General features: G+C 40.4%; 1 protein-coding gene across 6 annotated transcripts in view; it reads left to right on the forward strand.

Moving 5' to 3' along the window:
- Window positions 1-27,248, forward strand: part of CFAP20DC (CFAP20 domain containing) — a 270,326-nt gene that overhangs the window by 235,268 nt on the left and 7,810 nt on the right. For all 6 annotated transcript variants that reach the window (XM_059880049.1, XM_059880048.1, XM_059880047.1 and 3 more), the window contains one exon: window positions 19,031-19,125. In XM_059880049.1, the coding sequence (XP_059736032.1) occupies window positions 19,031-19,125 (95 nt within the window). The remainder of the gene's footprint in view (window positions 1-19,030; window positions 19,126-27,248) is intronic.

The raw sequence follows: 27,248 nt of genomic DNA on the forward strand, positions 1-27,248 counted from the left end.
GGTAAATATATGGGGAAACTAATGGAAGGGAGGGCTAGTTAGTAAAGTTTGTTACATCTTAATAGATTTCCTCTGGTGCCACCTCTGATTAGAGTCTAGAGTTGTCTCCAATGATTAAAATCATCCTACCCATCCTGGAAGAAATGGGGTGAGTAGATTTTTTCTTCTGTCTGTTTCTTCTCATTGCTTTCAGGTCAAGATAATCATTATGTCAAATTGGCATATTTTAGGATTTACTGAACTCCTTCACTTCTTTATGAATATATAATATATATTCTTTTTCTATATATACATGTATTTTTTACAATGTATATATATATATATATTGTCTCCACCCCTAACTGTAAGCTCCATGTAAGCATGGACTGTGGCTTTGTCACCACTCTGTTGTCAACACCTACAAGTGAGGTATAAAGTGGCATTCAGATATTTTGAATGTCCCCCAAAGATAAGGTAAATCTGTTATTTGAAGAGACAGTTGTTTGCTCTGCATCTTCAAAGATGTTTATTTGTAATGAAAAAATCCTCATTCTATGTGTATCCTTCTGCTGTAAAATAATATTCAAACTTCCCATAGAAATAGGTTCTGAAGGACTTCTTGAAAAACACCATAACCTTTCACAGTTTTGCGCTGCCTTTTTTTTTTTTTTTTCCTGTTTGGAAAATACACTCAATAGATGTCATTCACCTGTACATGTTTTGGTGAACTTGAGTCAGGACCCTCCTCATAAACCCAACAAAAGCCCAAAAGTAAACTCTAGCCCACCCTGGGTCTCAAGCCTGTCCCAAGACTGGGAGTGAAGGAAGGTTTATATCCCAAAGCACATGATGAGAGTTGCCTATAGGAAAGAAAAGCTAGGTTCTCAGAAGAGATCGGAGAAGGCAATGGCACCCCACTCCAGTACTCTTGCCTGGAAAATCCCATGGACGGAGGAGCCTGGTAGGCTGCAGTCCATGGGGTCACTAGGAGTCGGACACGACTGAGCGACTTCACTTTCACTTTTCACTTTCATGCATTGGAGAAGGAAATGGCAAACCACTCCAGTGTTCTTGCCTGGAGAATCCCAGGGACAGGGGAGCCTGGTGGGCTGCCGTCTCTGGGGTCGCACAGAGTCGGACACGACTGAAGTGACTTAGCAGCAGCAGCAGCAGCAGCAGCAGAAGAGATAGCAGAAAAGTGTGTTCTGCCAACCAAAATCAAAACTATGATTATACGTACTAATGGGTAGACTTTAGCTCTTCCACCAGCTCGCTCTGTACATTTTCCCTCCATGCCCTATGTACTCTTTCCTTTCCATTTCTCTTCAAGAAAATGGGAATGGGAATGATAGTAAGAGGACTTTGAATTATTTTCAATATAATTTTTAGGGAAGTCACTGACATATCTCCATAACAAACCTATTTTGGTAAAATTATACATGACAAATATAATATCTGATTGCCACACACTAGTTAGCAGCATTTAGCAGTATTACTAAATTTCAAGCACAGAAAAAGAGAATTTTACCCTCCCCAAAAAAAGATTGAGAATTACTGTTTTAACAGATAAAACTCCAGACTGCATTGCAAAGATCTGCCACACAAAATCTAATCATCATTTTATAGCTATACTACTACGGTTTTTAAGAGCAAGAAACAAACCATTAATAAGGCAATCTTGCATGAGACATTTAAATTGACTTCATGCAAATAAAATAAGCAAATTGAATTTTCCAATTTACTCATTAGGCACTATATAGATGCATTTTGCATTCACATCTTAAAAATGTAATAAGAGAAATTTCATCTCTGTGTGTCGCATGTGTCTGTTCCTGCTGAATTCCATACCAACTTGGATGATATTAAACAGAGAAATCTCACATCACTTCTTTTGTCTTTATTTTATTAGTATGTGGTCTTTCCAGGAGGTTGATTTTTTTTTTTTGTCTTAATTGAAGCATTCTGAAGTTTCTACACATTTCTATTTATATGAAACTTCTGGCATGAAAGTATCAAGGGAAAAAATTGAAATATTCATTCCCATGGTCCTCATCATAAGAAAGAAAGTTTTCACTGTTTCCTGACCTGACTTTGAGTATTTAGGGAAAATGCTCAATTTGTAGCTTTTAGCTAATGGCACTACAATGTCACACTCTCTGTTTAACATTCAGCTTTGTTAATCAAGAAAACCAGATTGGCTCTCTGCATGTTGATTAAATTGATTACAGCTGTAGGCCTTGATAGCATTTTTTTCAAGTTTCTCTAATTAATCAGACAATGCTTGATTAGTTTTTTCTGGTTTGAGGAGATAAACTGACTTCCTTGAGAATTTTCACCCCAAAATTATTCCCCTCCAACAAAAGGTAAAGGATAAGTGAGTCACTGCTTAGTTTTCCATGACGCTAAGACCTTTTATCTTCCAGTAACTAAAAAAAGAAAAGAAACTCTTTGAAAAGCTGATTAAAACATAATTTTAAATTTCTTTTCACACACTCCCATGACTATATCTCCTAAAATGAGAAGAGGCTATGTGTTCCCTCTGAGCTCTAAGCCAGGCCTCCCCTCTGTGGTAGAGCATCTTTTGATTTTTCCATTGTAACTATTCTTTGTCAGGTGGTATCAGTGAATTGTCAGACCTGACATTGCTGATGTCAGCCAGGAACCATTTTGCTTTCATACCCAGGCTAGTGGATGATGTGTTAAAAATAATAAGCCACCACCTATTTTTTTTAGTCATATCTATAGCATTAAAGCTGCTGTTGTTTATGCAAATGAAATCTTGACAATTTCCAGGAACTTTACCAACATTTATAAAGACCCAAAACGTTCTGCTTTCATCACTGAAGTTGATATTTCCAATGGGGAAGGCTGCTAGGATCAGCTCAGATGGTGTGTGTTGGCATGAGGAAGGCACCCCATTTTCTTCCTCCTCCTCCATTGGTTGAGAGACCAATTGAGACTTTTGTTTCCAGTAAGCACCTGTCAACCTAAAGCACTTTTTGGTAGATATTTTTAAGCTGTGTTTCAGAGGAGTTTTCTTATAGATGCCATCAAATTGGAAGCTACTGAAGAACAAGAATCTGCCTTTAAAAAGAAAAGTAATTTAAAAAAAATTCAGCCAAAGTAGAAAAATAGTTATGAGAAATAAGTCTTACTCTTCCATCCCCAACTTCACATTCCTTCTCGCAGATTAACAGTTTCTTGTGCACCTTTCAGAAACTTTCTATGCGTATGCAAGAAAATATGTTTTGTTTATGTGTTTTTTCATACTGTTCTGGAATCAAGATTGCAGGGAGAAATATCAGTAATCTCAGATATCCAGATGACACCACCCTGATGGCAGAAAGTGAAGAGGAATTAAAGAGCCTCTTGATGAAGGTGAAAGAGGACAGTGAAAAACTGGCTTAAAATTCAGCATTCAAAAAACGAAAATTATGGCATCCAGTCCTATCACTTCACGGCAAATAGATGGGGAAACAATGGAAACAGTGACAGACTTTATTTTCTTGGGCTCCAAAATCACTGTAGATGGTGACTGCAACCATCAAATTAAAAGATGCTTGCTCCTTGGAAGAAAAGCTATGATCAACCTAGACAGCATATTAAAAAGGAGAGACATTACTTTGCCTACAGAGGTCTGTATAGTCATAGCTGTGGTTTTTCCAGTTGTCATGGATGTGAGAGCTGAATGATGATAAAGGCTGCTGCTGCTGCTGCTAAATCGCTTCAGTCGTGTCCGACTCTGTGCGACCCCAGAGACGGCAGCCCACCAGGCTCCCCTGTCCCTGGGATTCTCCAGGCAAGAACACTGGAGTGGTTTGCCATTTCCTTCTCCAATGCATGAAAGTGAAAAGTGAAAGTGAAGTCGCTCAGTCGTGTCCGACTCCTAGTGACCCCATGGACTGCAGCCTACCAGGCTCCTCCGTCCATGGGATTTTCCAGGCAAGAGTACTGGATTGGGGTGCCATTGCCTTCTCCGTGATAAAGGCTGAGCACCAAAGAATTGATGCTTTTGAAATATGGTGCTAAAGAAGACTGTTGAGAGTCCCTTGAACTGCAAGGAGATCCAACCAGTCAATCCTAAAGGAAATCAGCCCTGACTATTCCTTGAAAGGACTGTGCTGAAGCTGAAACTCTAATACTTTGGCCACCTAATGCGAAGAGCTGACTCACTAAAGAAGACCCTGATGCTGGGAAAGATTGAAGGCAGTTGGAGAAGGGAACAACAGAGGATGAGATGGTTGGATGGTATCACAGACTCAATGGACATGAGTTTGAGCAAATTCTGGGAGATGGTGAAGGACAGTGAAGTGTGGCGTGCTGTAGTCCATGAGGTTGCAAAGCATCGGACACCACTCAGCAACTGAACAACAACAACAATGGATTTTTTGACATAAATGGGATAAAACTGTGTACTCTTCTACAATACAACTTGATTTTTAGATTTTTACTGAATAGGTTTTTTAACCTCTTTCTAAATTTTCACATGACAATCAAAACATTCTTCATTAGCCGCTGGATATTATTTAATTGTTTGGATATATCATAATATTTTCAGCAAGTTCTCTGCTTCTAGACGTTTCAGGGGTTTCCAGCTTTTTGTTACTGTAAACAATGCTATAGTAAATATCCTCACACACATATCTTTATGAGCTTGGGCAAATATATGTTTACAATAAGTTTTTTTTTTTTTCATTTTATTTAATTTTAAATAGTTATTTATTTTTGACTGCTCTGCATCTTCATTGCTTTGCACAGGCTTTCTCTAGTTGTGGCAAGTTGGGGTAGTCTTCCGTTGCAGCATGTAGGCTTCTCTGGTTGTGGAATATGGGCTCCAAAGCACACCAGCTTCAGTAGTTGTGGTCCACGGGCTTATTTACCCTGAGGCATGTGGAATCCTTCCAGAACAGGAATGAAACTCATGTGTCTTGCATTGGCAGGTGGATTCTTAACCACTGGACCACCAGGGAAGTCCGACAGTAAGCTTCTAACAGTGAAATTACTTGGTCAAAGGTAATTTTGATAGGTATTACCAAATTGTTCACTAATTTACATCCCTTCAGCTCATACTGAGTATCATCAAACTTTAGAACTTTTGCCAAGCCGTTATGTGTCAATAGTATCTCATTTTAATTTGCATTTCTATAGCCATATACATGGCCAAGTATCTTCCCCTATCTGGAGGAGACAGGAGCATTTCTATCTTTTCTTCTCACTTGCCTATTCATGTCTTTGACTACTTCCCTGTCTTGTATTTGTTCAGTATCCTCATATATCCAATACACTGTTGGGCACAAGGATACTCAATAACTATTTGAATTTAACTTATATAACATATGGGACACACAGAAAGAAGCTAGAACTTTCCTTGTTAGAGTGTTAAGGTCCTTGAAGTATACTGCCATTTCTAGAGACCTTCACTCTCACAGGATTACAAAAACAAGATATATTCCTGGGAGATTGCTGTGTATTACAACAGCAGATGGATACAGTGGAAAGTGAATTTTGTCAAGGGGAAGGTTCTGTGTTCCTCATATGTGTTTTCAAACACATGTGAACTAAACTTCCTAAATGAAATTGTTCTTTCTTTCCTAGATTATCCAGCAAACTTCTAAATGACTTTTATGGCCACTCTCTTATTCCCCACCATCCCATTCTCCACACAGACGCCACCATGATGCTTCTAAAATGCAAATCCAAGATTCTTCTGGCTTAAAAGCCTTCAGTAGATTCCCAGGGCCTTATAAATAAAGTAGGAATTGCTTAGCTTGCCGTTCAAAACCACTGCCTTCTTCAGTATTGTTGTATCTCCTCATTCAGCACATGTGTAAATACCCGTTGCCCATCACTTCACACTGCTAGAGGGACCTCAAACGCTCTACACCGTTCTACTGTGGTGCATGCCATTCCTTTTAGAACACCCTTCCATCTTCTCTTCTCTGTCTTGTGACCTCATTCTCGTACTTCAGAAGGAATCCTTTCATCAGTTTTGATAAACAGAAAAGTCCTTATCACAGCCCTCCTCCTAAGAGGTTCCCTGGGCCTACCTCTGTTTAGCAATAGTTACTTTACTGTCTTATAAATGTTGGTCTTAACAGTCTGTCTTCAGGAAACTGATTTCCTCAAGGGTAGGAGTCATGTCTTACTCCTCAATACACAGCACAAAGTCTGCAGCACTGCAGGGGCTTGATAAACATCTATTCAGTGTAAAATTATAAGGCAGCTAAGCTGATAATAGTGTGGAAAAGCCTTTTTTCCATGTTGTTTCAAGTAGATGGGATATTACTGTCATGTGTTATAGTTATATTTGATGGCTGATGCCTGGATTTGTGCCTCCAGAGTTGAATTACCTGCTATATCTAATGAGTCAATGTCTGTAAAATAATCTCGAGATGATATGTCATTAATATTTTCTTAACCTAAGGGAAAATACTGCCAAACTGGAAAGATACTCAGTTCTTCAGAGAATGTATAAAGTATTTAGCAGAGTAAAATAAGATAATGATTTTTGTGATTTCTTATAGCACTGAACACTTAGGGAAGCCGGATTCTCTTTGTTTTATGGGTTTTCTTGCAAAGACATGGGCAGGAGAAGTCATTTTGTAGAGGCCAGAAGAAAGAATATGATTTTCCTTTTGTATGACTGTTTGCTACATGTCTAAATAAACCTGGGTTTATATGAGATAAAAATACAGTACTTGTTTACATAATGCGTTTCCCAACTTTTGCTGCAGGAGAGACATAGTCCTATTCCAGATGTCACCATAATGTAAACATCCTCTGGGAGCACTTTTATGATGAGAGAGGAAGAAGTATCTGGGAAGAATCATTCTCATAATGTTCTCAGCTAGCTGCCTTTTATGACTCCTGTTATTTCTCCTACTGCTCCCAGGGTGTGTTCTCCTAACCTCCTCTCTGGTTCTTCCTCAGAGAATGATCCGTTTTCCAATCTTTTCACTCTCACTTGTATATCTTTCTCGTGTAGCCTCAGCCTTCCTACAAGAATTTGTTCATTCATTCATTCAACAAACACTTATTGAGTATCTGTATCAAACCAAAGGTGAAGAAGACAGACACGATTGTCTGCCTTATGGATCTTACAGCCTGGCAGAGCCCCTGTGAAGGACACCCTCTCTCTCTGTGGATTCTGCCCACTGTTCTTTTCTTCTCCCTCGGGGCTGAGGGTGATGGGGGGAGATGGCGAAAGCCTTGGAATTCTAGACTATCCCTTTGGTTTCCCCATTCCCACCCTTACCTTTGTAATAAGCCCTTTCTTAAACCCTCCTCATATCATCCTAATTTGAGTGTACCAAGTGTTTTCTGCTGGAACGTTGACTGATTTTAAAGCTGCAGTAGAATTAGAACTCAGGCAGGGATTCTCTGAAGTAAAATTTGAGACAAAAGATGGAGAAAGTAAACTAGGTTTCTTAGTCCATTTAGGATGTTATAACAGTATACCATAGACTTGGTGGCTTATGAACAACAGAGATTTATTTCTGACTGTTCTGGAGGCTGAGATGTCCTAGATCAAAGTCCTGGCAGATTTTGTATTTTGTGAGAGCCCTCCTCGTGTTTCATAGACCGCTATCTTCACACTGTGACCTCATATGGCAGATGAGTCAAGACCCTCTAGGGCACTAAATCCCATTTGTGAGAGCTCCATTCTCATGACCTAAGCACCTCCCAAAGACCATACATCCAGACACCATCATAGTGGGAGTTAGATTTCATCTTGTGAATTTGGAGGTGATGTAAACATTCGGTCTATAGATTAGGCTATTATGGGGAAAGAGACGAAGTAAGGATGGGCTCTCCCTCTGACGCTTGGGGGTAGAGTGGCGGTAACAGTGAGGGGAGGCACAAAAATATGCTGTAGAGATAGTAAGGATCGGACTATACAGAGCTTTAAGAATTTGGGCTTTTTGTAGAATTTGGGCTTTTGCCCTAAGAGAAAATTTTAAAAAGCTCGCTCTGGATTCAAGGAAGTCCAGATTGGCTGGGGGAAGATTGCAGGGGAGAGATTCTAAAAGCATAGAAGCAGATGATAGCAGATGGATGTGGAGCAGTGTCAGCATAAACAAGAGCTAAGACTGAGACCTGGTAATGGATCCTAAATATTTCTAACACATCATCACGTAGAAAAAAGAGCAAGACCTCAGATTCTTGATGTACTAAACCAAACTCCTATATCATCTCCCCAGTTTGCCAGTACATTCAGTTTGTACCACTACTGTTTTATTCCCAGAACCCGGACTTTAGGCTTCTTCATTCTCTCTTCAGACTGGCTTCTACCACATGACAGGGAGTGTGGTCACCAGTGGCTTCTGAGTTTCACTTCTTTGGGCGTCCATCTTCATTCTGGGATTGTCGCTCTTTTTCATATCCAGTTTCAGAAGTTCTAGGGAAGCACAGTGATTGACCCAGATTAAGTCAGGTGCTGAGCCTCTGGGCTCATGCAGGAACAGGATCATTCCAGATCATATGGCCAGAGGGAGCTGTTGCAAGGAGAGAGAGGGGAAGGAGTTCTGGATGGACAGTTCCTTAACTCTCTCCTACTGTGTCTTAGAGAAAGATTAAAATTGTTCTTTAGGAGCCCCAAGGGGTAGCTGTAGGAGAAGCGTGGAAATGAAATTAAATTTTTTCCCTCAGCATTAAGAAAAACTTTCTAATAGTCAAAGCTATTTGAAGATGAAATATGATCTTGGAAAGTAGTAAGTGCACAGTCAGTGATGGTAATTAAATCCATAGACTAGATAAGCACTTGGTGGAAATGTTGTAAAAGGCCTTCAAAATAAGAACACTGAGAAACTGGTTAGAGACCTTCTGCAGGAAACAACCAAAATGAAACGATAGCATCGTAATACTTATTCCAATCCCTCTTAAGAGACATACAGAAGAGTTCCCAACACAGAATTTGTGTTTCCAACTTATTGTTTGATCTTCCTGCTTCAAATGAAAGATGAATCCTATGAAGAAAAGCTATTAAGAACTCTTGGTGTATGTTTAAGTTTCAAAGAAAAAATAGAGTTTCTTAGTTTCTCGTATTACTAAAACATATTTATGAACCAATATTCTATTTTCTGAGGCAGACATTTAAATTTTTCTGCCTCAGCTGCAAAGCAGTAGATGTGTGTCCTCAGGCTGACCCCAAATTGTGTGTGTACCAAACACATATAAGAAAACAATAGTGTGTTGGTAGCAAGTAGAGAAAAAATAACATAGAGGCAAAATGGTTGCAATAGCAGCATTATTTATTGTTATGGAAAATTCCAACTCCAGGTGGCACTCAGTATGCTGGACTACCAGAAAGACTCTTCCATGCATTCAGTAAATATTGAGGAGGTGCCTGTTCTGTGCCAGGCATTTTGCTAGGTGCTCTTGAGAAACCTGTATGCAGCTCAGGAAGCAACATCAGAACTGGACATGAAACAGCAGACTCATTCCAAATAGGAAAAGGAGTACATCAAGGCTGTATATTGTCACCCTGTTTATTTAACTTATATGCAGAGTACATCATGAGAAACGCTGGACTGGAAGAAGCACAAGCTAGAATCAAGATTGCCAGGAGAAATATCAATAACCTCAGATATGCAGATGACACCACCCTTATGGCAGAAAGTGAAGAGGAACTCAAAAGCCTCTTGATGAAAGTGAAAGAGGAGAGTGAAAAAGTTGGCTTAAAGCTCAACATTCAGAAAATTAAGATCATGGCATCTAGTCCCATCACTTCATGGCAAATAGATGGGGAAACAGTATACACAGTGGCTGACTTTATTTTTCTGGGCTCCAAAATCACTGCAGATAGTGACTGCAGCCATGAAATTAAAAGACACTTACTCCTTGGAATGGGCTCCTAGGTTATGACCAACCTAGACAGCATATTAAAAAGCAGAGACATTACTTTGTCCACAAAGGTCCATCTAGTCAAGGCTATGGTTTTTCCTGTGGTCATGTATGGATGTGAGAGTTGGACTATAAAGAAAGATGAGCACTGAAGGATGGATGCTTTTGAACTGTGGTGTTGAAGAAGACTCTTGAGAGTCCCTTGGACTGCAAGGAGATCCAACCAGTCCATCCTAAAGGAGATCAGTCCTGGTTGTTCATTGGAAGGACTGATGCTGAAGCTGAAACTCCCAATACTTTGGCCACCTGATGCGAAGAGCTTACTCATTTGAAAAGACCCTGATGCTGGGAAAGATTGAGGGCAGAAGGAGAAGGAGACGACAGCGAGTGAGATGGTTGGATGGCATCACCGACTCAATGGACATGGGTTTGAGTGGACTCCAGGAGTTGGTGATGGACAGGGAGGTCTGTTGTGCTGCAGTTCATGGGGTCGCAAAGAGCTGGACACAAAAGAGTGACTGAACTGAACTGAAAGTCAAGTGGGGGAGACTACATTCACTGAATGACGAAACAGATGAAGGTATAATTATGAGTTGAAATAAGAGCTCTTACTAAGAAGATCACAGTTGCTCTATTAGAAGAAGTAACAAAGGATCTCAGCTAGATTGGAGAGGGAGCATCCAGAAAGACTTCTTAAGAGTGTGATGCTTGAGCCGAAATATGAAGGTTGGAGATGATTCCACCAGGATAAAAGGGGGGCGTGGTAGAAACCTGAGAGAGCATGGTATAGGCAAGGGGGCACAGCCTGGTCAAAGGCCCTGTGATGGTAGGAGTGTAGTATACTCCAGGAATCAAGAGAAGCCCCGTGTGGCTGCAGCATGGTGAGTGAGAGGGACAGCAATTCAAGATGAGGTTAGAAAAACATGAAGAGATGAGGGGATCAGATCAGATCAGATCAGTCGCTCAGTCATGTCCGACTCTTTGCGACCCCATGAATTGCAGCACGCCAGGCCTCCCTGTCCAACACCAACTCCCGGAGTTCACTGAGACTCACGTCCATCGAGTCAGTGATGCCATCCAGCCATCTCATCCTCTGTCGTCCCCTTCTCCTCCTGCCCCCAACCCCTCCCAGCATCAGAGTCTTTTCCAAAGAGTCAACTCTTCGCATGAGGTCGCCAAAGTACTGGAGTTTCAGCTTTAGCATCATTCCTTCCAAAGAAATCCCAGGGCTGATCTCCTTCAGAATGGACTGGTTGGATCTCCTTGCAGTCCAAGGGACTCTCAAGAGTCTTCTCCAACACCACAGTTCAAAAGCATCAATTCTTTGGTGCTCAGCCTTCTTCACAGTCCAACTCTCACATCCATACATGACCACAGGAAAAACCATAGCCTCGAGCCGCAAAGGCCAAGATAATGATTCTGATCTTTCTCCTGAGCTTCCCAATGAGACTGAAGGGTTTTAAAAAGAGGTTGACATAATCAGATTAGCATTTTGGTCATAGTGTGGAGAACAGTGAGGTGAAGCTAGAATGAACAACTCTAAAGGGGATAAATTAAGAGCTTTTACTACAGAACAGGAGGCAAGGTAGTCGCTTGGACTTTGGTTGTGGAAGAAGAGATGGTGAGAAAGGTGGATTCAGAAGGCATTTAGGAGGAAAATTGACAGAACTTTTCATAAGAGCCTTGAGAATGTTCCACTTCACAGTCCCTTCCTCGAAGACAGGGGTCATTCAACTATAGTTTATGGGCCAAATCCTGCCATGGTGGAATTTTTTTTTTTTTTTTTTTGTGAATAAGATTTTTCTTGGAAAACAGCCATGCCACTCATTTACTTATTGTTTATATCTCCTTTCACACTACAGCAACAGAGTTGAATAGTCGTGATGTATTTACCATCTGGTCCTTTATAAAAAACTTTGCCAACCATGGGTTTTATGCTTCAGAAACATCATCTCTGTGATAGTCCAAGGTACAGAAGTTCTTAAGTCAGGGTCCAGAAGTCCATGAATGGGCTTCACCTGATTTCTGACCTACTAAAATCAAAAGCAAAATTTGTTATTTTTGGTCATTTTTCTTTGTTATTTTTGGTCATTTGGTTATTTTTCTGGGAAAACAGTGGTTTTTGTTTGTTTGTTTGTTTTAACCAGCTTTTAAAAGAATCTATGAATTCTCCCCAAAGTAAGATGCTTCCTAGTCATCTCCCCAGTCAGTTCCATGGCCACAATTTTTGAAACCCAGAGTGCTTTCAGTGAATAATAAATGTGCACTGGTACCAAATGATAAATATCAATAAGTAGTGGATAGAAATGTCTGCAAGTTGCTTAATCCCTAAGAGAAGATCTCCTATATATGTATCTTACACCGAACTATCTTCTCTGACCGAGGACTTTTGATAGTAGGTACCTCAGTCCTATAAACGAGAGCTATGTAATAATTGTCTTGTTTTAGATTTCTCAAATAATTACTCCCCCTAATAAATACTTAAATGTATACAAGATTGTAGGCAGTCTCCTTAGAAGGGAATTTCTTTAATGAATAAACAGATAAGCTGATCAGCCCATGTCATTTTCTGTTGCTTAGAATGTTTCTTCCATCTGACTATGAGCTTTCTGATTACCCAGGGTCTGACACAGAAGTCACTAAACACAGCAGTTTAGTAAGTGTTTACCATATATGTGAAGGGCTTCCCTGGTGGCTCAGATGGAAGAGAATCTGTCTGCAATGCAGGAAACCTGGGTTCAGTCTCTGAGTTGGGAAGATCCCTGTAGAAGGGAATGGCTACTCATGCAGTATTCTTTCCTGGACAGTTCCTTGGACAGAGGAGCTTGGCAGGTGTGTAAAATTCTCTTGTAAACATAATCTTGTTTTTAAGTGAAGAAACTGAAACCATACTCTAAAGTGAGGACATTATCCTCAGTTATAAACATATCTAAGTCATTTCTGATTCAGTTAAAGCTCACTCCCCCACTTTAAAAATCTAACATGCAAGTTGAATGAAAAGAGCATGGTATTGGCAGGGAGGGTGAGATTTTAATGTTAGATAAATTTGTCTGTCGTGAGGATTCACAAGATGGTATTTATTCTTCATCTACACTAGATTTGTATGTGATTTAAAGTGAACCCATGTCTTGACTCTTGAATAAAACACACCTTCTGGTGACAGAGGTGCTCCCCATGTATAGATGTGCCTGCAAGCCCTTTCTCTTCAGTTCCAAGAGGAGGGGCAGGGGTGGGAGGCCTGCCTGGGTTCATGAGGAAAGCAGGAATAGGAAGTAGCTCCCCAACCTGCTCAGAGAGCAAGCCTGACTGAACAGGATATTCTGCACCACAGGAGCTGGGGGTTTTTTCTACAGATGGATAGGATCTGTCCTTGAGAGAAAAGGTTTCTAGTCAGAGCTGAAGGAGCCAAACAAAACAGAGTATCAAGTCCAAACAACGTGGAAATGTGAGACAAAGAGCAGGAGCAGGTTCCAGCCCATAGGCAGCCAGAGTGAGAAGCAGGCCAAGGACATGGTTCAGAACTGAGCTAGGGCTTGACATGTGTGAGTGAGCCTGAACTGACATTCCCCCATCCCTAGATGTTTGTGGCATGCTTCTGAGAAGACAGAGGCTTAAATAAATTGATCAAGGGTCAAGACAATGACTTAGCATTAAATATCTCCTATAAAAATATAAACATGGAAGGTATAGGTGCTAGACTACACATTTCTGCTTATTAACAAGTCACCCCATAAAAACAGATTGCTCTTTAAGAAATGAAATTATTAAATAAGATATTAGTTCTTATCTCTCAGATTGGAAAGTATTAAAAACTTGACTACATAGTATTGTGACATGTCTTTGGGAAATGAGCACTCTCAGATGTTGCTGGTGGGAATGCTGAAGGGTACAATCGTTGTAAAGAAAATTTGTCAGTATCTAACAAAGCCGAGTATGCATTTACCTTTTGTTGCAGGAATCCCACTTCCAGCAATTTACCTTGAAGATGTATCTTCAAGTATACAAAAATAGAAATGCCCAAAGTTATTCATTATAGCATGAATTGCAGTAATCACAAAATATTTAAAACTTCCCCAAAGAAAGGAGAGTGGTGAAATAAATGTATGCCACATCGTGGAGTGGGTTTCCCAGGTGGCTCAGTGGTAAAGAATCTGCCTGCCAATGGAGGAGACCCAGGAGATACAGGTTCGATCTCTGGGTTGGGAAGATCCCCTGGAGGAGGAAATGGCCCACTCCAGTATTCTTGCCATCCAGGGACAAAGGAACATAGTGGTAGTGGGCTACAACCCATAGGGTCACAGAGGCTCAAATATGACTGAACACACACACACACAAGTGCGAGTAGTGGGCAGCTGTTTAAAAAAAAAAGAGAGGACATTCTCTATGAATTGGTATGAATAATTTCCCAGATATATTTTAAGTTGGAAAAAAATGAAAGTGCAAAAGAGTGATTATAGTATTGTACCTTTTGCATTAGAAAGAAGAGGAATGGAAAAATAGATGTGTATCAGCTGAATTTTTGCAAAAAGAATGGTAGAGATACCAAAACTAATGAAATTGATTACCTCTGGAGGAGTGGGTAGGGATGGTGTTGAAGTGATGAGGGGACAGAAACAAACTGGAAGGGATGAGAGAAATCTGTTCACCAAACTATGTCTCTCTGTGAACGTCTGACTTTTGAACTATTAATATTTTAATACATACTCTCAGCAAAAGTAATAAAAATCAAGGGGAAAGACCTAAAATATAACACAAACAGAAAAAATGACACTAGCTGTATTTCAAATGAATAATATAACCACACTGAAGTGGTAGGTTGGGGGACACATATATACATGTGACAGAGTGATGTTGATGCGTGGCAAAAACCATCACAGTACTGTAAAGTAATTATTCTCCAATTAAAATTAATTAAAACAATATTAATAATATGGTAATAATGATCTAATACTACTACTCATATTAGCAATGTTTAACATACTACTTATAAAAATAATAGCAGTTAAAAAAAAAAGTACTAGCCTGAGTAAATTTTGAACATGGTATTTTGACTGAAGATAAAAAGAACCATAAACAGAATCCTAGAGAGTAGGTTTGGTGTGTTTATTGGCTGTTTTGTTTGCTTAAGAATTCTGAAACTACTTTTGGTGTGTTCTGTACTCCAGAAAATAAATATACTGAGGCTAATGGAAGGCAGTTTCCCAAGTGTCAGAAGGGAGTTACAAATACAGAAAAGGGAAAAATGAAAATGATTCTGTGGTATTATATTAGTATTAAAGAAATCAATATGAGCGCATGGTTATAGATTGGGGCCCATCAAACATTTTCTGTAAAAGGCAAGATAACAGATATTTAAACTCTGAATCATAGCGCAAAAGCTGTCATAGATGGTATATAAACTGATGAACATGGCTGTATTGCAATGAAACTTTATTTATGGACATTGAAATGTGAATTTTATATAAATTCCATGTATCACAAAACATTACTATTTTAATTGTTTTCAACTATTAAAATATATTAAAATTATTTTTGGTTTACAGGTCTTATAAAAGCAGGCAGTGGGCCAGATGTGGCCCATGGGCATATTTTACCAACCCTTGATAGAGAGATGATGATAGATAGATAGCAAATGTGACCAAATGTTTAAATTGGAGAGTCTGTCTGAAGGATGATATAGTTCTCTGTACTGTTATTGAACCTTTTCTATAAATCTGAAATTACTTTTAAGGTATTTTTTTAATTTATTTTTTTATTGAAGGATAATTGCTTTACAGAATGTTGTTTTTTGTCAAACCTCAGCATGATAAGATTTTTTTTTTGATGTGACCATTTTTAAAGTCTTTATTAAATTTGTTACAATATTGCTTCTGTGTTTTTATTTTTTGGCCACAAGGCATTTGGGCAATCTCAGCACCCCAAACAGAAGTTAAACCTGCACCCTCTGTATTGGAAGGCAAAGGCTTAACCACTGGACTGCCAGGGAAGTCCCTGAAATTACTTTAAAACAAGCAAAAAAAAAATCACAAAAATAATAACTCTGTACTTTTTATAGCTACTGCTGACAAAAAAAAAGGCAACATTAACCAAATCATTGGCCTAAGAAGTAATGTCTTACTTCTTTTACAGCATCTTCTTTTTCCTGGATGTCCGTGGACCATGGCTAGAAGCTACTACGGCCATTGTATCAAGTTTCTAATTTGTCGCTTAGGGGGTTATTTTTCTCCTGTTCATCCTTGCTCTCCATCTCTCTTAACGAGTAATGAGGTCACTGGGCTAGTAATTTGTATGTGACCTTGTAATTTTCTACAATGTAGTAATTTTTTGGTCTGCTATAATTAAATGGACTTAAAAAAAAAGGTGCTTATCAGAAAATGCCCCATTAGCTTGGAAATCTGTGACATACCCTTTCTGGTGTCCTTAATGTATTATTTTGAAATTCAGTTTCACAGCAAACTCACTTTGCTTATTTCACTAGCCATAACCTGGTGATAGCCAAGGTGAAGAGTGAGCAAAAGTATCTTCAGTTCAGTTCAGTCACTCAGTCGTGTCTGACTCTTTGCGACCCCATGAATCGCAGCACTCCAGGCCTCCCTGTCCATCACCATCTCCCGGAGTTCACTCAAACTCACGTCCATCGAGTCAGTGATGCCATCCAGCCATCTCATCCTCTGTTGTCCCCTTTTCCTCCTGCCCCCAATCCCTCCCAGCATCAGAGTCTTTTCCAATGAGTCAGCTCTTCACATGAGGTGGCCAAAGTACTGGAGTTTCAGCTTTAGCATCATTCCTTCCAAAGAAATCCCAGGGCTGATCTCCTTCAGAATGGACTGGTTGGATCTCCTTGCAGTCCAAGGGACTCTCAAGAGTCTTCTCCAACACCACAGTTCAAAAGCATCAATCCTTCAGAGCTCAGCCTTATTCACAGTCCAACTCTCACATCCATACATGACCACAGGAAAAACCATAGCCTTGACTAGACGAACCTTTGTTGGCAAAGTAATGTCTCTGCTTTTGAATATGCTGTCCAGGTTGGTCATAAGTTTCCTTCCAAGGAGTAAGTGTCTTTTCATTTCATGGCTGCAGTCACCATCTGCAGTGATTTGGGGGCCCCAAAAAATGAAGTCTGACACTGTGTCCACTGTTTCCCCATCTATTTCCCATAAAGTGATGGGACTGGATGCCATGATCTTCGTTTTCTGAATGTTGAGCTTTAAGCCAACTTTTTCACTCTCCACTTTCACTTTCATCAAGAGGCTTTTTAGTGCCTCTTCACTTTTTGCCATAAGGGTGGTGTCATCTGCATATCTGAGGTTATTGATATTCCTCCTGGCAATCTTGATTCTAGCTTGTGCTTCTTCCAGCCCAGTGTTTCTCATGATGTACTCTGCATATAAGTTAAATAAGCAGGGTCCCTTTTCCTATTTGGAACCAGTCTGTTGTTCCATGTCCAGTTCTAACTGTTGCTTCCTGACCTGTATACAGGTTTCTCAAGAGGCAGGTCAGGTGGTCTGGTATTCCCATCTCTTTCAGAATTTTCCACAGTTGATTGTGATCCACACAGTCAAAGGCTTTGGCATAGTCAATAAAGCAGAACTAGATGTTTTTCTGGAACTCTCTTGCTTTTTCTATGATCCAGCAGATGTTGGCAATTTGATCTCTGGTTCCTCTGCCTTTTCTAAAACCAGCTTGAACATCAGGAAGTTCACGGTTCACATATTGCTGAAGCCTGGCTTGGAGAATTTTGAGCATGACCTTACTAATGTGTGAGATGAGTGCTTAAGATAATACAAATATGAACTGGATAATTTTTACATTAAGATACTTTTTATACAAGAAGAGTAAACGACTTGCAAAGAAAACCTCTATTGTACAGACTTGAAATCATTCTACAGTTCTTTGCTGGTTTAATTCCAACAGAATCCAGTCTTGCCTCGGTTTATCATTGTAGGTAAAGCCATTCTGTTAACTCCATTGATAATGAAGATGGTATTAGTCATAGCTGAAATTTTTTGAGTGCAGCTCTATATCCAGATCCTTTTTTTTTTTCATTTAATCTTAACCAAAAAAAAAAAAAAAAACACGAGTAACGGTTATCTCTTTTTTTATAGATAAGGCCTAGCGATGTTATAAATGACTTGACTAAGTTCTTATATTTAGGAAACATGGGGCCAGGATTGGCCTGGGGAGCCAGTCCTCTTAGTGCCTTGTTGGGACTCTCTCCCATTGTAGACAAAGACAGCAGGAAATGCAGACATTTAGAAAGAAAATTTGGGGTCATGAGGACATGTCCCCTTTGAGAAGAACAAGGTCAGTGATACAGAGCGCTAACATCAATGCAAGAAACAGAATTCACTTTGGAAAATCCTTCACATTCCCTTTCATGCTCTGTTCCCACGAGGAAGCTCAGTAGCGAGTTTAGAGATGAGAAAGGCTTGAATTAGAACACGCAGTGATTCATGCCTTCCGAATGTCACTGACTTGCGTCACCCCCACCAGGTATCTGCTAGAGGAACAGGGAGACAGAAGAATGGAAAGAAGGAAAATAAAGAGACTGGGAAATGAGGTTGGAAGTTGTAGGCAGAGGGACGGGGAATGGAGGGCAGAGGGAGGTGCTTTATGGAGTGGTTTTGCCCCCATTCACACTGGGAGAACTGAAGTACTGAGCCACTCAAGGGCCCAACGGCCCTCTCTCCTCTTTTGCCCTCCCCTGCCCCAATGCCTGGAGTAAATGCATACCAGCTCCCACCATCATGGCTGGTCCAGACAGCTCCAAGACTAACTTCTCTTCTGAATCACTGAGTGGATTCTTGTCATCCATGACATGTGACTGGTGACTTTGTCAGGCTTTCTTATGCAAAGGTCCTAAGGAGCTTTATCTCTGTATTTCTTCTGACTCGTTTAAATAAGTTTCTCAGGTGAGTGGAGCTGTGCTATAGTTGAAGATTAATACTATGTTTTTCAAAGGAATTGTGGTCATCATTAAGATGGTATGTTTATTGAACAACTAGTTAGTGAAGTAACTGACTTTGTATTTACAGATTTATAAAACTGAATATTAATTTCTGTATATCTTATTTTCTGAAGTATGAAGGAGGAAAAATGTTTCTTTGTGGAAGCCCCAGGGAGTTAAAAATCCAGGGGAAAGGTAAAAATCTATATATATAGAACTACAAACATGTGGTTCATTTTTTTCTTCTTTTCCTTTTAGGGACTGGTTAAATATGCTGAGCCCACCAATTGTTCCTCCCAGTCAAGAGTCCGCAGAGCGGCATCAGGATTCTTCTGGAAGCTTGAGTGTTCAAGGTGGGAATATGAAAAATGCCAAGCATAAAAAAATAAAAATAATTAACTATAAATAGAGAAAATTTGAGATTCCACTATTTTTATTAAATGATAATCACTTAGACTCACGCATTGAAAATGAGGTAATCTGTGCCTCATTTTATAGGGTGATAGGTTCTTTGCAACTAAAAGGAATTTAAAAGAGAAATTGTTCTTGTTCTCCTGAAGGTTAATCCCTGGGCAAAATATAATTTAAAGCATAAGAGCATGGCTTTGGTGTCAAATTGACCTTCATCTGAATTCCAGCTCTAGCAATTCCTGCTGTGTGACTTTTATGAATTTCAGTTTTATAAAATAAGACTAATAATAGATGGTGCCCACCTGCAAGCTTTTCATGAAGATTCAGTGAGGTGTACTGTATATGAAACGTTTGGAATAACGCCTACAAAATGCCAGCTGTTAGTACTGTTACAAGGTAGACCAAATATTCCATGTTTTTGTTAATACAGAGATACAGCCTTTTCATTAAAGCAGAGGCTGACACGGAGTTATAATGGGTTGTATTAGTAATGGAAAAATTTGAAGGAAGCAGGAATGAAAATTTGCCTGGGGTTCTCTTTGTTGATGACAGCCTCTAAGATGAACCATTTAGATTCTGACTGTGAGCAGGGAACGTGACTGTCAGGAGTGTTGTAGAGGAGGAACAGAAAAGAATCTTTAGTGGCATCAGAGGGCTTGAGATGGGAGGAGTGGGGAGAGATCTAAAATGCATAATCGGAATGACAGACATCAGAGTGGGACTCCCTGAGATCGTTTTCCAAGTTGGATTGTAAAGATGGGTGCCCTCTGCCTATAGTCTCTTTAAAAAAAAAAAAAAAAAGGAACTGAAACCAGGATAAATTTCTCTAACAAAGTTGCCAGTTTTATTTTTTTCCCTAACTGCCCCAGGGAAAAAGTGGAGCGTCCCATTTTTCTTCAGGTACGGAGAATCCAGAGTGAGAGCTCATACATCTGAGTTGTGCATTTTGGCCGCCCAAGTGATGGCACTGTCACTGTGATTTACTGTCTGAAATAGATGATGCCCCTCAAATTGAGACTCTGTTTAGAGGTGCACGTTTATAATTACTTATGACAGAAAAACAGAATCTTGGCTGTCAGGAGGAGACCTTGCTGTGAGGGAACAAATAATATGTTATGTGAAGTGTCCTGCATAAGCCACAGGAACTGAGAATGTGGTCCTTAAGCAGAGGCACTGAAGACCTATGGTGCTGACGAGTGGCCGAAAGGATGTCTTAAGGTTGCCTTTGCAAAGTGGTGTTTTGACAGCAGGGGCTCAAATTATGTTGAAGGTAAATAAATTTGCATCGAAGACAAAGAAACACATTAAATTCAGAGGACTGTAGAAACATTCTGGCCACTATTAACCAGATCTGGCACCCCTTCTCCCTGTTACCCTAGATCTCCATTTCTGAGCCTTTCCCTTTTCTGATAGGCTTAGATAGTTTGTAGCTAATTAAGACCATCAAAAAGGAGTGTTTCTTAATTTGCTTAATCTTTACGTGTCATTGACTTCATTTTAAACAACATAGCATACACTGAACTTGTTTCCGTCTGTTCTAATAAAATGTTTGTCAAAGGAAAATACTGGGCTCAAGCCTCAGGTATGTATCATCAGAAGGAAGGGGCCACACAGGTGTGGCAGTCTGGGAATCTTCCTAGGTTCCTGTTGCTCGGTATTTATTATTAATTATTAACTCAGCTTTTAATATATGCCAGTCACTGTGCTCAGTGGTTGATTTAGTGGTTGATTTTGTCTTTTAGAGAAAGACAAGTATTGTATGTTGTCACTTATATGTGTAATCTAAAATTTGATACAAATGAACTATTTACAAAACAGAAACAGTCTCACAGATACAGAAAACAAGCTTATGGTTAACCAAAGGGGAAGGTGGGGTGGGGGGTAAGTTAGGAGTTTGGGATTAACATATAAAAACTACTGTATATAAAATAGATTAACAACAAGGTCCTACTGTATAGCACAGGGAATTATATTCATTGTCTTCTAATAAACTATAATAGGAATTTGAAAAAGAATATATATATATATATATATATATAAAAATATGTTTATATACATATATATGTTTGAATCACTGTACACCAGAAACTAACACAGCATTGTAAATCACTATACTTCAGTTGTAAAAAATGTAAAAAAAAAAATCAGTCCTCATAGCAGCACAATGAAGAAGATACTATTTTTGTATATGCAGTTGTTATTTTTACAGCCGGAGAAACTGAGACTTGGAAGCCCTTGAATAATTTGCCCAAGGTTAGTCATTGGCAGAGCTGAGATTGAAATACAAGCAGCCTGGCCCCAGAGCCCAACCACTGTTTTCAGTTTTTAATTTTTTTTTGGTTTCAGTTCATTTCAGTCGCTCAGTCATGTCTGACTCTTTGCGACCCCATGAATCGCAGCACGCCAGGCCTCCCTGTCCAACACCAACTCCAAACTCATGTGCATCGAGTAAATGATGCCATCCAGCCATCTCATCCTCTGTCGTCCCCTTCTCCTCCTGCCCCCAATCCCTCCCAGCACCAGGGTCTTTTCCAGTGAGTCAACTCTTCACATGAGGTGGCCAAAGTATTGGAGTTTCAGCTTTAGCATCAGTCCTTCCAATGAACACCCAGGACTGGTCTGCTGTAGGATGGACTGGTTGGATCTCCTTGCAGTCCAAGGGACTCTCAAGAGTCTTCTCCAACACCACAGTTCAAAAGCATCAATGCTTCAGCGCTCAGCTTTCTTCACAGTCCAACTCTCACATCCATACATGACCACTGGAAAAACCATAGCCTTGACTAGATGGACCTTTGTTGGCAAAGTAATAGCTCTGCTTTTGAATATGCTATCTAGGTTGGTCATAACTTTCCTTCTAAGGAGTAAGCGTCTTTTAATTTCATGGCTGCAGTCACCATCTGCAGTGATTTTGGAGCCCAGAAAAATAAAGTCTGACACTGTTTCCACTGTTTCCCCATCTATTTCCCATGAAGTGATGGGACCAGATGCCATGATCTTCATTTTCTGAATGTTGAGCTTTAAGCCCACTTTTTCACTCTCCACTTTCACTTTCATCAAGAGGCTTTTTAGTTCCTCTTCACTTTCTGCCATAAGGGTGGTGTCATCTGCATATCTGTGGTTATTGATATTTCTCCCAGCAATCTTGATTCCAGCCTGTGCTTCTTCCAGCCCAGCGTTTCTCATGATGTACTCTGCATATAACTTAAATAAGCAGGGTGACAATATACAGCCTTGACGAACTCCTTTTCCTATTTGGAACCAGTCAGTTGTTCCATGTCCAGTTCTAACTGTTGCTTCCTGACCTGTATACAGGTTTCTCAAGAGGCAGGTCAGGTGGTCTGGTATTCCCATCTCTTTCAGAATTTTCCATAGTATATTGTGATCCACACAGTCAAAGGCTTTGGCATAGTCAATAAAGCAGAACTAGATGTTTTTCTGGAACTCTCTTGCTTTTTCTATAATCCAGCGGATGTTGGCAATTTGATCTCTGGTTCCTCTGCCTTTTCTAAAACCAGCTTGAACATCAGGAAGTTCACGGTTCACATATTGCTGAAGCCTGGCTTGGAGAATTTTGAGCATTACTTTACTAGTGTGTGAGAGGAGTGCAATTGTGCAGTAGTTTGAGCATTCTTTGGCATTGCCTTTCTTTGGGATTGGAATGAAAACTGACCTTTTCCAGTCCTGTGCCCACTGCTGAGTTTTCCACATTTGTTGGCATATTGAGTCAGCACTTTCACAGCATCATCTTTCAGGATTTGAAATAGCTCAACTGGAATTCCATCACCTCCACTAGCTTTGTTCATAGTGATGCTTTCTAAGGCCCATTTGACTTCACATTCCAGGATGTCTGGCTCTAGGTGAGTGATCACACCATCGTGATTATCTTGGTCGTGAAGATCTTTTTTGTACAGTTCTTCTGTGTATTCTTGCCACCTCTTCTTAATATCTTCTGCTTCTGTTAGGTCCATACCATTTCTGTCCTTTATCGAGCCCATCTTTGCATGAAATGTTTCCTTGGGATCTCTAATTTTCTTGAAGAGATCTCTAGTCTTTCCCATTCTATTGTTTTCCTCTGTTTCTTTGCATTGATTGCTGAGGAAGGCTTTCTTATCTCTCCTTGCTATTCTTTGGAACTCTGCATTCAAATGGGAATATCTTTCCTTTTCTCCTTTGCTTTTCGCTTCTCTTCTTTTCACAGCTGTTTGTAAGGCCTCCTCAGACAGCCATTTTGCTTTTTTGCATTTCTTTTTCTTGGGGATGGTCTTGATTCCTGTCTCCTGTACAATGTCACAAACGTCTGTCCATAGTTCATCAGGCATTCCGTCTATCAGATCTAGTCCTTTAAATCTATTTCTCACTTCCACTGTATAATCATAAGGAATTTGATTTAGGTCATACCTGAATGGTCTAGTGGTTTCCCCTACTTTCTTCAATTTAAGTCTGAATTTGGCAATAAGGAGTTCATGTTGTGAGCCACAGTCAGCACCCAGTCTTGTTTTTGCTGACTGTATAGAGCTTTTCCATCTTTGGCTGCAAAGAATATAATCAGTCTGATTTCAGTGTTGATCATCTGGTGATGTCCATGTGTAGAGTCTTCTCTTGTGTTATTGGAAGAGGGTGTTTGCTATGACCAGTGCATTCTCTTGGCAAAACTATTAGCCTTTGCCCTGCTTCATTCCATATTCCAAGGCCAAATTTGCCTGTTACTCCTGGTGTTTCTTGACTTCCTACTTTTGCATTCCAGTCCCCTGTAATGAAAAGGACATCTTTTTAGGGTGTTAGTTCTAAAAGGTCTTGTAGGTCTTCATAGAACCGTTCAGCTTTTTCAGCATTACTGGTTGGGGCATAGGCCTTAATCACCGTGATATTGAATGGTTTACCTTGGAAACGAACAGAGATCATTCTGTCGTTTTTGAGATTGCATCCAAGTACTGCATTTCGGACTCTTTTGTTGACCATGATGGCTGCTCCATTTCTTCTAAGGGATATAATGGTCAACTGAGTTAAATTTGCCCTTTCCAGTCCATTTTTTCAGTTCAGATCAGTTCGCTGATTCCTAGAATGTTGACGTTTGCACTTGCCATCTCCTGTTTGACCACTTCCAATTTGCCTTGATTCATGGACCTAACATTCCAGGTTCCTATGCAATGTTGCTCTTTACAGCATTGAACCTTGCTTCTATCACCAGTCACATCCATAACTGGGTGTTGTTTTTGCTTTGGCTCCTTCCCTTCATTCTTTCTGCAGTTCTTTCTCCACTGATCTCCTGTAGCATATTGGGCACCTACCGACCTGGGGAGTTCCTCTTCCAGTATCCTATCATTTTGCTTTTTCATACTGTTCATGGGGTTCTCAAGGCAAGAATACTAAAGTGGTTTGCCATTCCCTTCTCCAGTGGACCACATTCTGTGGTCCAACCTCTCCACCATGACCCAGCCATCTTGGGTAGCCCCACACGGCATGGCTTAGTTTCATTTAGTTAGACAAGGCTGTGGTCCATGTGATCAGATTGGCTAGTTTTCTGTGATTCTGGTTTCAGTGTGTCTGCCCTCTGATGCCCTCTCACAATACCTACCGTCTCACTTGGGTTTCTCTTACCTTGGACGTGGGGTATCTCTTCACGGCTACTCCAGCAAAGTGCAGCCACTGCTCCTTCAAGATCACCCCTCCTGACCTTGAACGTGGAGTAGCTCCTGTCAGCCCTCCTGCGGCCGGGCAGCCGCCACTCCTTGGACGTTGGGTTGCTCCTCTCAGCTGCCTCTTTTGGTTTAGAACCAAGTAAATAAATTACCTAATCAAAAAATACTGTATATAAAACCAGCAATTGAAAAATAAGTTTTCTTTTGAGAGTTCCTAATCTACAAGAAAACAAATGAAAATACCTCAAGGGCTGAGTAGCTAAGTTCTTTCAGGGAAAAAACAAAAGGCAGATCTCTGGTCCCGTGTTGCAGCCCTGCCTCCCCCTCCAACGCAGTCTTGTCACAGGTCTCCAGCAGGGTGGGTCGCCGAGGGGTGCATTTACTGTGTTGACCAGATGTAGGGCAAGGCCAAGGGAGTGAGGGTCCGAATGAAGAGTAGAATGACGGGGGTGCGGGACTGACGGGCCTGGGTGGTCACTGGGCCCGCCTTCTCAAAGGCCTCTCTAGACGATCTTATGAGTCAGTCTGTCTCTCACTTTACCCTGTGCCTTTTTATCACTGCCTTTTCACAGTTTGTAACTCATGATTCATTTAGTTGTTTCTTGTCTTTTTTCCCAGGTAGTCTAAGAGTTTTTAAAAGCAGAGACCATCAGTTTACACACCCCCAGATCCCTAGTACCTGTGCAATTTCTGGTATATATTATAATAGATACTGTGGGTTCTCGTTAGAACACAGGAAAGGAAAGAGGGAGAGAAATGTCATCCAACTGGTAATTTCTTGTAATAATAACCTTGAAAGAAAGGAAATCAAGGTAGTTCATTGAAACCCAACTTTCAGTGTTTCCCCCAGTTCCAGTTTTTTGGTATATCTGTAAAATGGAACAATAAGAGTACTGAACTTAGACCCATACACTGTAGCAGTTCAAACAGTTGTAGGTTACCATATGCAGTGGCTCTTTATGTATAAGCAGTGAAGAGACTTTCTGTCAAATGAAATCTCATATGAAATCCCAGTATGTAAAGTAGTTACAAGTAGAATCTCTCTGACTGAGTGCGAGTTAGGGTCTCAGAACCCTGCCATGGGGCCCTAATGAACCAGTTAAAAACACTGATGAAGTCCATTGCCCTCAGTGTGACCTTGCCCAAGGTCAAATGCTCAATCAGAGTTAGAATTTGGATCCAGGTTTCTTCCACAACAGTGCCTTTCTGCAGAACCATCACACTGGGACGTGAAGGTAATTTTGAAGACTGATTCACAAGGAAAAAGTCTCTTCTATCTTCAGACTTCTCGGATGAAAATAACAAAAACATTTATTTCACCTTCCTTTACCCAGGCCTCCATGTACACTTTAATTCTCAGAATTAGCCTACAGATATGTAGATACTATTGTTACCCACTTTTACACATGAACCCTGGGACTTAAAGCAGGAGACTTATGTGATGAACCACCACGTCCATCAGAGATTGAGAGGCTGAGATGTACCTGTGCAGCTAGTGGCATAACGGGAAAATGGCCTGACCAACACAAAACTCTGGAAGACTTTCCCCAGGCCATACAGAAGTAAACACATGCATTATACAGGCCCCGGAGCCCCTTCTTTTATTCAGTACAAATTCCACAGTTTCTGTTTGGCCAGAATGTCTCAAGTGTGTGAATTCTGCCATGAAGTGAACAGCCCAGCTCCCAGCAGAGCAGCCAGCCGGCAGGAATAACACTGAGCTCCGTGCCATTCGACTGGATGGAGAAGCAGGCAGCTGTCAGCCGTTCCTCTTGGGCCACAACACACTTGCCGAATATCAATCACCATGGGCACGGGTGCCCTTAACACTTCCTAAAAATGTGTTTTCCTGGAGACCGTGAAAATGTTAAAAATGGGAAGTTAAGATTTCAGAACTTACTCAAGAAAACTACCAAACTGACCTTTTAAAAATGAACCAGACTGCCTGAAAAATAGTTGTCAATTTCTTTTTGACATTTGTTCCTTTACAGATATGACCCTTAAATTATTCATGCTTACCAGCTCCAAAATGGAATAATAATGCCTCTCTCTTCAGGCCTATAAACCTTTTTTACAGTTTGCGTGGATTTTGAGTGAAGACCTTTTAGAGTTGCCAGGGTCTCATGAAAATAACATCCTTGTACCTTTTGTTCAGCAGAGCCACAGAAGATGTTCCTTTATGAACATTAATTAGTCTTCCATGAGTCACAAATAGGCAGCAGATGCAGTTAAGAATCAGCGTGCAATGCAGGAGCCTCAGGAGGCTATGTCAGGAAGATCCCCTGGAGAAGGGAATGGCTGCCCACTTCAGTATTCTTGTTTGGAGAATCCATGGACAGAGGAGTTCGGTGGGCTACAGTTCATAGGGTCGCAAAGAGTCGGACATGACTGAAGCGACTTAGCACTCATGCATGTTTATTTTATGC

The sequence above is a fragment of the Bos taurus genome, chromosome 22 (assembly GCF_002263795.3).
Source record: "Bos taurus isolate L1 Dominette 01449 registration number 42190680 breed Hereford chromosome 22, ARS-UCD2.0, whole genome shotgun sequence".
Lineage (NCBI taxonomy): Eukaryota > Metazoa > Chordata > Mammalia > Artiodactyla > Bovidae > Bos > Bos taurus.